The 13,719-nt window shown below is 43.5% G+C and overlaps 1 protein-coding gene across 2 annotated transcripts in view; it reads right to left on the bottom strand.

The window, feature by feature from the left end:
* NTRK3 (neurotrophic receptor tyrosine kinase 3) overlaps positions 1-13,719 on the bottom strand; it is a 409,192-nt gene that overhangs the window by 45,669 nt on the left and 349,804 nt on the right. For both annotated transcript variants that reach the window (XM_083411958.1, XM_083411959.1), the window contains exons 14-15: positions 10,724-10,896; positions 6,154-6,397 (exon numbers count right to left, since the gene is read on the bottom strand). In XM_083411958.1, coding sequence (XP_083268084.1) covers positions 6,154-6,397; positions 10,724-10,896 — 417 coding nt within the window. The remainder of the gene's footprint in view (positions 1-6,153; positions 6,398-10,723; positions 10,897-13,719) is intronic.

The following is a 13,719-nucleotide window of genomic DNA, read 5'->3' as shown; positions in this document are numbered from 1 at the left end:
TTAACTAACTTGGCAGCCCGCAGTGAGCTTTAGACCTGTCATGTCAATGTCAACCTTCAGATGGAATTCTCCACAGCCTATACCCGAGAAAATGATAAATTGCTGCATTCTCCAGGGGAAACTCAGCATGGACGCTCACAGGAACATTTCAGTGAAATCACCTGGAACTCAAGTTTGCTTTGGGTTCCTGCCCTGGGAACCGCAAATCTGAATCCATTAAAAGGTTATTCTCAATTGCGGAGAGACCCTTCCACTTATCACTGAAGGGTATGTTGCTTAATTCAATCCTAGATAAGGAGCTTTTCTGCAATGATTATGGAATGCCCTCCCCAAGGAGGTGTGTCTGATACCAACATTACAAGCATTTTTGGCACCTGGTGATGACCTTCCCATTTGCCCAGGCATTTTAGCATTTTTTGGATTGTGGGGGATTTAGTTTGCTCTGTTAATGCATTTTTGTTTTTTCGTGTTTTTATTTGCTTTTGCCTTTCTTGCATTTTGCTATGTTCTATCTTTTTGTTGAGTTTCTAAATCGTATTGATGTGTGGTTATGAATTAGTTTAGTACATTATCCTGGGGGGGGGGATTGATCAAAGGGAAATTAAGAAACATTTGCTTATTTTAAATAAGTAAATAAAATCAGTTGTGACCTGAGCCTTAGACAGCCATCCAGCCATTATAGCAAGTCATGTGAATGACAACCCCATGCAGTCCTACAGAAGCAGAGGTTTATCAATGCACTGATGGTCTGCACTACATAGCTGGGTTGGATTTCATGGGCTGCAAACTGAGTGTGCCTGATCTAAGGTCACTGCCAAAGAGTGTGCGAAAAGGTCAAGCTCATCAGGCACACTCTCACACCACCATGGCATCATAGAGAGCAGCCTTCCCAGTTCTCATGCCCTACAAATGTTTATGACTCCCATCAATCCCAGCCAGCATGGCCAATGGTCAGGAATGATTGGGGCTATGGTCCAGAACATCTGGAGGGTACCACATTGGAGAAGTCTTGCCTAGTGGCTAGAGTCACATAGTGGCTACACCAATGATTGCATTGGCTTTCTGCTTCTCCCCACATGAACCCACTTATTAACCATGAGTTAATAATCTGAGGTCCTTCTCTTTGTGCCCGCTCTGAGGGAGGTGCGAAGAACAACAACACAATAACAAGGCTTCTCAGTGGTCGCTCCCCACTTATGGAATGCTATCTCCAGGGAGGCACATCATCATTCATTACCTATTGTTGCGAGGTGGTTGGGTTTTTTTTTTGGGGGGGGGGGAGGCTGTATGTCTGAGTCCCTGAGTCCCTTCTAAGTCCTGAATCCAACCATGATCCAATTGCTGTAATAGCCAGACAAGCTTCTTGGTAACGGCCCCCTAAGTATGGGTTGCTAGGGCATCAAAGAAAGTGGTTCTGTGCCAGAGGATAAATGGGTGGGTCTCCCTGCTAGTTAGAATGACAAAACCAGAGCAGTGTGTGTCAGCTGGAAGCAGGCTGGACAGCTGAGACAGAGAGCCATGCCTGATCTCTGCTGGGATCCAAGGCTGTGGCCATGGGAGAAGCCAGACGTTCTTGGCATGTTATTGCTGTGAGCCCCTCCATTGTAGGCTCAGGTTGCATATATGTGTCAATAATTCAGCTCCGAGGGCCTTCTGGCGGTTCCCTCACTGTGAGAAGTGAAGCTACAGGGAACCAGGCAGAGGGCCTTCTCGGTAGTGGCGCCCACACTGTGAAATGCCCTCCCATCAGATGTCAAGGAAATAAACAACCATCTGACTCTTAGAAGACATCTGAAGGCAGCCCTGTTTAGGGAAATTTTTAATGTTTCATATTTTAAAGCTTTATTATTATTATTACTAATGTTCTGTTGGGAGCCATCCAGAGTGGCTAGGGATGGGCAGGATATTATTATCATCATCATTTAATAATAATAATTATAATAATAGTCATGATCATGATCATCATCAATAAACCATATACCATAAAGACACCACAGTCTCCATTGTCCCTCATTCCAAGGAAACCTAATCCTGGGTAAGCGCCTGGAACCCCTGGAATCTTGCACTGCTCAGAGATTAAGCTAGCATGCAACATTCTCTTTCCCATTTCCTTTCCGCCAGGCTTTTGACTTTTCATTATCTGTGGCTTCTTTCAGTGGGTGGGATGCTTGGGATGCTTTAGGCCTGCCTTCTTATTAATATGAATGTATTTTTAGCATTTATTCTGTTTTAGTTTTATGTTGGTTTCAATGCATGTACTATTTTTTTGTAAGTCGCTGCAAGCTACATTTTGTAATAATAATAATAATAATAATAATAATAATAATAATAATAATAATGTGCTGCAGTGGGACCAAAGAGAATCATAGAATCATAGAGTTGGAAGAGACCACAAGGGCCATCGAGTCCAACCCCCTGCCAAGCAGGAAACACCATCAGAGCACTCCTGACATATGGTTGTCAAGCCTCTGCTTAAAGACCTCCAAAGAAGGAGACTCCACCACACTCCTTGGCAGCAAATTCCACTGTCGAACAGCTCTTACTGTCAGGACGTTCTTCCTAATGTTTAGGTGGAATCTTCTTTCTTGTAGTTTGGATCCATTGCTCCGTGTCCGCTTCTCTGGAGCAGCAGAAAACAACCTTTCTCCCTCCTCTATGTGACATCCTTTTATATATTTGAACACGGCTATCATATCACCCCTTAACCTCCTCTTCTCCAGGCTAAACATGCCCAGCTCCCTTAGCCGTTCCTCATAAGAGAACTAAGTTCAGAGTCTCACTCAGCCATGTCACTCTTTGGATGACCTTAAGCAGCAATCACTTAGCATGGAGAAAACAAGGCAGCAAGAAAGGAGATGCTGACAAAACATCAGGAAAAACTTTCTGACAGGGAGAGCTGTTCGACAGTGGAACAGTCTCCCTCAGGAGGTTGGGGACTCTCCTTCCTCGAAGGACTTTAAGCAGAGGTTGTATGGGCATCTGTCATGGATGTTCTAGCTGAGATTCTTACACTGCAGGGGGTGGACTAGATGGGGACCCTGGGGTCCTTTCCAACTCTATGGTTCTAAGAACTCTATGTACATTGCTGTGGGTTCCTTAGATAAAGATTTCCTAGATGTTGCTGGGGAGATCCCAGAAAGTGATGTGGATGGATGGTGGTCTCACATACTGTACTTCTTAATGCCCAATTTGGGTGCAACACACACTGATCTTCCTTGCCCACAGTTGTGCATCCTGTGGCAGCATCCAGGTTAGATTACAGTTAAATTGCTTTACATGTGGGTGAGCATCCTATAGTTTGCCTCAACGCTCTCCCCCCACCCCACAAAGTAAAAGGGTTAGAAATCACTGGAAATCAAATAAGTCCAAATACTTAGGGCCAGCGCACCGGACCATCCTGTTCCTGTTTTCATTCTGCCCATAGTAACCACTTCCTGTTCATGATTAACCGATTGTCAGAATTGCTCTTCATGGCCGGAATTGTCTTTTTCCCTTTCCCCGGCACCACTCAGCATACATTTGAAGAGATTTGCAGACAGGGGTCAGGTTTTGCAGACCGTGCCTGTCAGATAACGTGTTTGCCATAAGAGACCTTCCTCCTCTTGCCCCCGATCCCAAGCCACGGGAGCTTATCTCGCGTCCTTCTGAACCTTCCCGAAAGATGGTGTCCAACCATCTACCTCCAACAAATTATTCCCTTGTCTGAATTGTGTTCGGTGCTGAATGAAGTGTACCGAGGTCGGTCCTAAATTGCCTATTATTTCCTCTCCCATATTTTATGCACAGTTATCAGTCTCTCTTCCAGTTGCCTTTTCTGTAAGCCCCGCGTATTACGTTTCCTTAATCTCCCTCTGCAGGTCATGGCCTCCAATCCTTTAATCATCTTTGTTGCCCTCCACTGGATTCTCTTTAATTTATCAATGTCTTTTCGTTAATGAAAGACACAGAGAAAAGAAAGAGAATGGAATGTACAACTTGTTCCGCTGTAGCGATGCCTGTTTCTAGGGAAGGGAGAAAAAGAGAAAGAGAAAAGAGGGAGGGATGTCGAACACATGCGGCGGAATAAAGAATAAACATGTCAGAAGGGCAACATGTGGATTAATGAAGGCATTGTAAATGCATAAGAAATGGCTAGAAAGGGGGGGAAAGATTAGAATTCTATGTATTTTCTAGGGAATGACTGCTGTTTCTAGCACTATGATTTTTGGACAAGGGATGACTCTTGTAGGTTAAGAATAGATCTTCATGTACATTCAAAAGCACTTTCCCATTTTATTTTATTTTTAAAATGAGAAATTAAGCCCAGCCCCTTGCTAGACTTCTGAACTGCAAACAGTATGGTGTAATGGCTAGAGTAGAGGTGGGAAACATGTAGCTCTCAAAATGTGGTAGCAGCTAGATAGCTCAGCCGGTTAGAGCATGGTGCTGATAATGCCAAGGTTACAGGTTCGATCCCTGCGTGGGACAGCTGCTTGATTGTCATGGTGCCTTTGAATTCTACAATTCTATGATTCTATGACCATCACTGACCATCGGCCATGCTGGCTGGGGCTGATGGGAGCTGGAGTCTAACAACATCTGGAGGGTGACTGGTTATTTGCCTTGGCATTAGAGTGCTGGACTGGGACCTGGGAAACCAGGGTTCAAATTCCTAGTCAGCCATGAAGCTTATTGGGTGACCTTGGACCAGTCAGAGCCTCTCAGCCTAACCTACCTCACAGGGTTGTTGTGAGGATAAAATGGGGAAGAGAAGGGGAAGAGTGTGTGAGTGCCACCTTGAGCTCCTTGGAAGAAATATGAGATAGAAATGTAGTAATAAACAAATGATCTACCTAGAAAGTGCTTTGTGGTTCACAGGTAGGTGAGTAGCCTAAGCACAGGTACGGATTATTCAGTGCATGAAAATGAAAATGCAGGAGTTGTTTCACTTTAAAAAGCAATCATGAGCATGAGATCCTATAGAACAAAGGTAGGAAATCTGTGTCTTTCTAAATGTTAACAGAATACAACTCCTACCACCCCTCACCATTGGCTATGCTGGCTGGGCCCGGTGGCAACTGGGAGTCCAACAACATCTGGGGGGAGACATAGGATCCCTAAGACTGATCTACAAATTCCACTTGGACTGCTGAATGGAACGTTCTAATCATTAACATCTCACCGACTGCAGTAATTTCCATTTTTTAATGAAAACGATTGATCAATCCACAATTCTGCCTTTCTTCAGAATATAGCTGTACTCTGTTGGTTCTGCTTTTTCCAAAATTACTAATTTACTTAGCCACAATATCCCCCCCCCCCCAACTGAGCGTGCCTCAGCCGACCACATGGGAACACTGGTTTCTAGGGTCCTTGAGTCACCGCTGAGGCCCATTCTGTACATACAGTGGAATCAAAGGGTCATACCTTGCCTGGACCTCTTTACTTCAATCTGCCAGTTTTGTTATGTCTTAAGGCTCAGCTGAAAGACTGGGGTTGCTTACAGACATCCTGCTTACTGAGCAATCACCCTTATCTGTTTGCCCAAAGTTTGAGGGTGGTGAAACATCCAGTTGTTTATGGAGTATTCATTCTGATCTGTTTGCAAGGGAGGTGTCACAGTGTTGCATCAAAGCAGTTGTTGCCCCAACACATGCCAGTGCAGTTTTGTGCCACTTTCCTTATTCTCTGTGGCAGCCCCAGAATTGTGGGATGCCCTCCCCACAGAGGTATCTAACTTTTTCACCATACACTTGAGATGTCTGTTTGCAGGGCACACGCTATTCCTCTGATTGTGATCTGCTTTAACTGTTTCTAATTTTAATTTGTTGTAACCTGGCTATGGCACTTGCTGGTAAAAGGTGGGTAGTAGTAGTAGTAGTAGTAGTAGTAATAGTAATAATAATAATAATAATAATAATAATAATAATAATAATAATAATAATAGTGTTCTCCCCGGTTATTAGATTCAAGCCTATGGAATACTGAGGCATGCTGCTTATGAGAATAGAAACTTTGTTCAGCTGCCATCACTAATAACTAGCAATAGAGCTGCCCTCCATATTGTACCAAGCTTGGGTGAGGAAAGATGAGGTAGATGTGGAAACCTTCTGCAATGTCATTTCCCAGCTTTTGTGCCACCCACTCCGGGTTCCATTACCAGAGCCACCTTACCCTGTAGTAATCGGTGCTGTAGACGTCTCTGGACATCCCAAAGTCTCCAATCTTCACCAGCAGGTTAGCTCCAACCAAGCAGTTCCTCGTGGCCAGGTCTCTGTGTACAAAGTGCTGGGAGGCGAGGTAAACCATCCCTGAAGCGATCTGGCTGGCGATGTGAAGCATTTGAGAAAGGCCCAGCTCCCCTTTCGCATGCCGAGGCTGCCCATCCACAAGGATCATCGCATCCGGGCCGTGTGCCCTGTGGAAGGCGAGAGAGAGTAATGTTTAGGTGGAGTCTCTCCTTTTTTGCAAGCTGAATCCCTTGGTTTGGGCTCAACCTGCCAGAGCAGCAGAAAACAAGCTTGCTCCATCTTCCATGTGGCGGCATTTGAAGAAGGCTATACAGTGGTACCTACAAGTTACATACACTTCAGGTTACATACACTTCAGGTTACAGACTCCGCTAACCCAGAAATAGTACCTCGGGTTAAGAACTTTGCTTCAGGATGAGAACAGAAATCGGGTGGCGGCAGCGCGGCAGCAGTGGGAGGCCCCATTAGCTAAAGTGGTGCTTCAGATTAAGAACAGTTTCAGGTTAAGAACGGAGCTCCAGAACGAATTAAGTACGTAACCAGAGGTACCACTGTATATCCACTCATATCACCTCTTGGTCTTCTCTTCTCCAGCTAAACATATTATGATATGGAGAATGGAGAATTAATAGAGGTTCGAGAAACTTACTATCCACATTAAACGATAGTATGTATGAGCCCTCGGTCAGTTTTCACCATCCACCACAGTTCATTGCCAGCATGGAAGCAGAATGGTGAAAATGCCTAATATGTGGCGAAGGAAGGACAATGTTGCTATGGCCTCCTGTCTCTTTTATTAGATACAACAGCAACATTTCCTTTGTGGTTCTCTCTTCTGGCTTCGTTTGAAATTAATCCTGGCATTTCACCCTCTTCAACAACAGCAGCAGCAGCAGCCCTGCAGAGAGTGAACAAATTGAAAAATGCCTGTGCAGATGGATCCCTCCATCTTGACATGGAGCTAAACTCTGAGAGCAACAAGTTCTGACTTGCTTGCATCCTGGAATTTCTCTCTCTGATAAGCTTGAGGCACATGCGGAGGGGAGGGGGGAAGGAAGACAGATATGACATGGCAGCGACAGATTTCTGCCAAAATATTTCTGGTTCAGCTGTTGAAGCTTTTCACGGCTCTCCTTCAGATGCTTTCCAAAATGCATTGTCGAAAGAGAAGGAGATGACAGGGCTCCACAAATGGGGATGTGACAGGTCAAGTGGCTTGCATTGTTAGGAGTCGCCTATAGTGGAAAAGCTGAGTGCTGAGGACAGGTCTAGGGCTGACACAGGGATGCTTGAGGAATTTGATCCTTGTGGATTATGGTATGAGCTGACCTGGACCACATTAACACCATACATTTATAGTACTATGATACCACTTTAAGCTCTCATGACTCCCCCTAAATAATTCTGTGAGCTGTAGTTTGTAAAGGATGCTAGGAGCTGATAGGAGACCCTTATTCCCCTCACAGAACTACAGTTCCCAGAGTTCTCTGGGAAGAGGCATTGATTGCTAAACATACCAGCTAACCAGTGTATTCCAAACTTGGGTCTCAGGCTGTTTTTGGACTACAATTCCCATCATCCCTGACTGCTGGTCCTGCTATCTAGGAATGATGGGATTTGTAGTCAAGGAACAGCTAGATACCCAAGTTTGTGAAACACTGTTACTTTTCTGGTTTTTTCCCTTGTTCCTTCTTTCTTTAGTTTCTTTTTTTATTTCATGCAGAATTGTTTATTTTACTGTATTGTGAAAACTTCAATATCCCCCCCCAAACCCCGTTGTTCCCACTACTGTGTGTGTGTGTGTGTGTGTGTGTGTGTAATAACTTTATGAGATCACCTTCAGTACCAGAAGTTCAAACAATAGGTGCATAATGATTGTCGTCCACAGCCTGGCCAATGTCCAAGAATTCTCTAAATGTACTGCAATACTTTTTCATCTGTACAGGTTTTTGCTGGCTCCAGTAAAGCCAGGAGCAGGGTGATGCTTTAGTACTTTTCAGGTTGTAGCAATTGTATTAATTTTAAGTGGATATTCTGCACTGTACTGTGACACTAAATCTTTCTCTCTAAGTATGTGTACGTGTTTTATGGCTTTTTGTGATGATATCAACTGCTATGGAGTACTGTCACCGCTTTTTCCATTTTTTGTTTTCTGGAAGCAAGGATCTGGAGGAGATCTGGATAGAAGCTCCTTAGTTAAGAAAATAAGAAGAGTCTGCTGAATCAGGCCAGTGGCCATTGTAGCCTAGCATCTTGTTCTCACAGTGACCAACCAGAAGCCTGTGGGAAACCCACAAGCAGGATTTGACCTCAAGAGCACTCTCTCCTCCTGCGGTTTCCAGCAACTGGTATTAAGCTGCAGCCATTGGAGACAATAGCAATTACAGGCACATGGAGGCTTTCATGAACATGGTGCTTCATTTAGATGCTAATGTATGCAGTGAGCCTATGCCTTCAAATGTGTGTCTGTTTGCTGTCGACTAGTAGAGGATGGGATTTGCTGAGGGAATCAAGGTGTTTTAATTACACGGAGAGAAAGGCATTGAGGAGAACTAGAAAAACACAAGGTGGCTTCAGAGGCCGCTGTCTCTTTGACCTCGGCAACATGGGGGGAATTGCCAATATTCCTTTGTTAAATCTAGTGGAACAAAGCTTTTGGATTTTTGCTAGCTTGTCAGAGTGACTTGGAAAATGCATTTAATCTCTCAAAGTCTCCCCAATCCAAGGTAGGCCTATAGGGCTGGGAAGGAAAAACATCAAGAGCTCTGATGCTTCAAATCACCTCTAATGCTACCACAGCCCGAAGGTTCTGGTTTTCTTTCAGAAAGGGAATGGGGTCCCTCAAAATGCCTGTGTTGCTAATAAACATCTCTTTGGATGCTTCCCAAAATGTCTTGTCCTTTTAGATGCCAGCTAAAATAAATGGCAGCCGAGGAAAGGGATTTATTTGTCCCAGTCACGAGTCAGATTCCACAGCTGGAGCACTTCGCCTTGGCAAATGTCGCAAGGACTCAACTCTATTGCTCATGGGTCATTGTCTGCATTGTTAACACATTTATGCTCCCACCGAATAAACACAATGGGGGAAAACAAAACACACACACAACTAGCTTCTGATTTTCTAAATACGAGGAACTAACAACTGATCTTTACTTAAGGGAATGCTGCACTCCATGAATACTGGAAATCTTATACCCCACAGAACCTTGTACATCATAACAAAGGAAGAGCCCAGCTGGATCAAATCAAAATGGCCCATCTTGTCCTGCATCCTGTGGCCTGTCAGATGTCCATGGGAAGCCCACAAGCAGAGCCTGAGTGTAGCACTCTCACAACTTGTGATCCTTAACAGACATTGTCTTCAACAGTGCAGTGAGAGCGTAGCTATCATGACTAGTAGCTTTGATTGATCGGTGTTGGCCAGCATCCAAGGATAAATGAAATACTTATAAGATAGACTGGCTGAAATTTTCAGTGAACGGGAAAAGACTAAGTGATGTTGCTGCTGGTGGTGGTGGTTCAGCCCAGCAGTGGCTAACCACACTTGCCAAAGGAGCCATGCATGAAGTAAAAGATAATGTGAGTCCAGTGCATCCTAAAGTTCTGCATCTTGGAATGGCCTACACAGAGCTGTGGAGTAATCAGCAAATTGGTGGAGAGCTAAGAAGGAAGAAGCAATAAGAGGCAGAAGGTATAAATCGGACTCTGTGCCTGTTAGAAGCTGCCAGGGATAACACCAGGAACCTTTGGTTCTGTGTACAGTGGTACCTCGGGTTACAGACACTTCAGGTTACAGACTCCGCTAACCCAGAAATAGTACCTCGGGTTAAGAACTTTGCTTCAGGATGAGAACAAAAATCGTGCAGTGGCGGTGCAGCGGCAGCAGCGGGAGGCCCCATTAGCTAAAGTGGTTAAGAACAGTTTCAGGTTAAGAACAGACCTCTGGAACGAATTAAGTTCTTAACCCGAAGTACCACTGTATAGGTGTTCCCTGTGGTGAGCTATCAGTACTCCGGAGCACAATAGTTCACATCAAAACAAAATATAAATGGAGTGGATAAAACAATAGCAAAGTCAGTTGCAGCAATGGTCCAATCTGGCCAAGGCAACTGTCCTCCCCATGGTGGTCTATGGGGAAAAAGATGGGTTTTCAATTGTTGCTGGGAACTTGACATTGTGTCAATCATATTTCAAGTAGGAGGGCATTCCATAGTCGGAGGGTCACCACAAAATAGGCCCTTTCTCTGGTCAATGCATAACTGATTGCCCTTAGATTGCCAGGAGGACATCAACTGCTGATGTTAGCTCAATGACAGATTGGTATAGGAAGAGATACCCCTTCAGATATCTAGGACCCAAGTTGCCCAAGGCTTTAAAAGTCATTATTAGCACCTTGGTGGGGCACAATTCCCACTTCAGAAGGCTTTATGGTTCTTTGAGGTCTCTCCTTAAGAACTTTAAATCATTGTAAACCAAGCTTGTTCAGGATTTACCTCAGAAACTTATTCAGGTCTCCGTGTTTCATGTACTCAAATACCATTATGAGAGGGTCTCCATCACCACAGACACCATAGAACTTTACAATGTGGTCATGCTGAAGGTTGGTGAGAAGTTCTGCCTCCCTTTGGAAATCCTTTCGGGCAGCCAAAGTTGGGTCCTTCAGGGCCTGAGGGAAAGAGGAGGATACAAAGACAAAATGAGGAAGCTAACAAAGGCCACTTTCCTCCTAAGTTTTAAGCCTGTTGAAATTGAGTAAATCCAGATTACCACCTATCAAATGGAAACTTCCTATGGTGTGCAGATAATTAGCACATGACGCTTCACAAAGTTGCCCAGAAGGTTGAAATGGTTCCCCACTCCTGATATAGTGGGAAGCGTGGGCACTGTGATCCATGCAGAAACAATGCCAGAAGATCACCAGTTATGAAATTGTATGGTTGTGTGTGTTTGATCCAAGCTCAAATCTCATTGAAGTGGAATTTCCACAAACCCATCTGTGAGAGACCGGGAAGGTAATAGCTTCCACTTATTTCTAGCAGAGTCAGAATTGGAAAACCATGAACCCAGAATTTGAAACCAATTCTCAATGAGGGGCAGAAAACATCATAGTTCCTTATTACAGCTCTCCTGAACTAGTCCACCATTTACTTTGGAAGAGCTGAATTTGCTGTCTTTTATTCTGTAAATAGATGTGTTGGTGTGTGTGTGTCATCTCTACTGCAATTCACCCCCCCCAAAAAAAATAAATAAATAAATCCTGTTTTCATTCCCTTTGGTTTAAACAGTTTATTGAGAGACTGAGACTCAAATTTGTATTCTTCTTGAAAATGGCTCCTCAACCACACTCATGGTTTGCCATGATTAGGTACTTTTGCCAATTGTGCGCATGGAATTAATACTGGAGTAGCTTTGGGTTTATTTAAGAATTAGCTGAAAGCATATTACACCTGTGTCTGGTATGTTTCCTCATGAAGACACAGCTTTCAGCTAAACATAAATATGCTCTCAGGAATTCTTCATTGAGGATTTCAATGTAGGGGGAAAGGGAGATATTGATTTAGTCTAAGTCTACATTTTTAGAATAGGTTGACCTAATTCCTTGGTCCCGCACTTATATAAAGACTGGAATGCAGCTATTAATCAGTTTATTCACCACTGAATTTTATGATGCATTTTCAAAGAAAACGTGCACAAAATGAATATTTTAGGAGAACTACACGGAGAAGCATATAAAAATGCATATTTTAGGGGGGGAATACATCACAAAGCATTCACAATACATATTTTCAAGGGAAATGCATTGGATTCATATAAAAATGGTTTGTTTTAGGAGAATACTCACAGAGTGCTATAAAAAGCGTACTTTAGGAGGAGGTACATACAATTTAAACACATGTTTGTGTTCTTTTCTTTTCTTTTTCCTTTTGCACAAAAGCCAGAATGTAACCAGCTTATAATTGAGCACATGTCAAACTAATATGGATTTAGTCTGATCTGCCCATCCCTAATTCAGTGTCAAATATTCAGCAGATATTTCATACCTGTATTTGACACTGGATGATACTGGATGATGATACACCATCATAACTCATATCCAAAAGTATGTGATTGCGGTCATGTAATTATATTTAGTCTTTTACCACTGAATAGCTGGCAAGCAATCTGACATTAATCGATAGGTGACGAGTGCCTGAGATCACATCTTTTCCTCTCCATCAGTTGCAATCTGGACCATAGCTCTCAGTGACAGAGCTCAGGCTTTACATGAAGAAGGTTCAAAGTTCCATCCTTGGTGCTTCCAGGTAGGCTTGTGAAAAACCCCTTTCACGAAGCCCGGAGAGCTGTCGCCAGTCAGTGTAGACAATAAAGAGCCAGGAAGACCAAAGATATAAACTCAGGAGCTTCCATTGCTCCTATGATGCTTTTCAGTCTTGCCTGCTGCTGACCTGGGCATTGAAAGAAGAAACGGGGCCAATATGGACCTGGACAGCAGGTGTGGCCCCTGGATTGAAATAATTTGATTGCATTTTGCCACACTGCATAAGGACCTGCCTGAAAGATCCCTTCTGGACTGAAAATTGAGGCAGTTATTAAATGAATAAAATAATAAGAGTGACATTTTCTTTATCTTCGTTATTATTCTATGCTGACAAAGAGTGAGAGGAACAGGCCACGTTCCTTTGCTCACCACCTTATAAAAGCATCATGTGTGAAAACAGTCTGAATGGAATCTCGGAAAGCATTTGAAGACATAGCAAGAGCTATTGCAGATTGAATCCATCTTACTTGACGTCTCTTCAGAAGTCTGACTCTATTGAGTTAGACTCTGAAAGAAAACCATGTCAAGTTGGTCTCCTTTGCCAAGGTGTGAAGTGTCATACTGAGGAATGGCATTTGATAGAGAAAGTTTTCTCTTTTAAAATAGAGCAGACTGAAGAAAAAAACCCACAACCAAAACTACACAACCCAAACCCCAGAATCCCTGTCTTATCATTCTAACCCACATCTATTCAAAAATCACATAATTTCATTTTAATTTTCCTCCCTTGGGGGACAACCTGACTAGAGACATTTAGATGGATGATTCAGATAGATGATAGTGCAGTGCACAGATGGCAAAACATCCATTCTCATCTTGGGCCCTTGATTACTTTCAGCCATTTAATATCTTCATGATGTTGTTATCATGCCTTAAGAAACTTAGAGGTGTCTCTTGTATTTTCTTCACAACCCTGTGACACACACACACACACACACCCAAACACTCCCCCCCCCCAATGCTGTCTACTATTAGAGGTGGACCAAAACCTTTTGCCTTGCTTTGTGTTCCTTTTTCTGACCACTGAAAAAAGGCCACCTGGTTTCGATTCACTCATTGCAAATCTATATAGGTTGTTTTCACCTCACCTCAAAAAGTTGGGAAAGGTTCAGAAAAGGGCAACCAAAATGGGAAAAAGTTGCAGAGTTTGGGACTTTTTAGCTTGAGAGG

Source organism: Podarcis tiliguerta (assembly GCF_965153285.1).
Source record: "Podarcis tiliguerta genome assembly, chromosome: 14".
In the NCBI taxonomy this organism is placed as follows: domain Eukaryota; kingdom Metazoa; phylum Chordata; class Lepidosauria; order Squamata; family Lacertidae; genus Podarcis; species Podarcis tiliguerta.
Note: the sequence above shows the minus strand (reverse complement) of the source record. Positions and strands in the feature narration are given on the sequence as shown.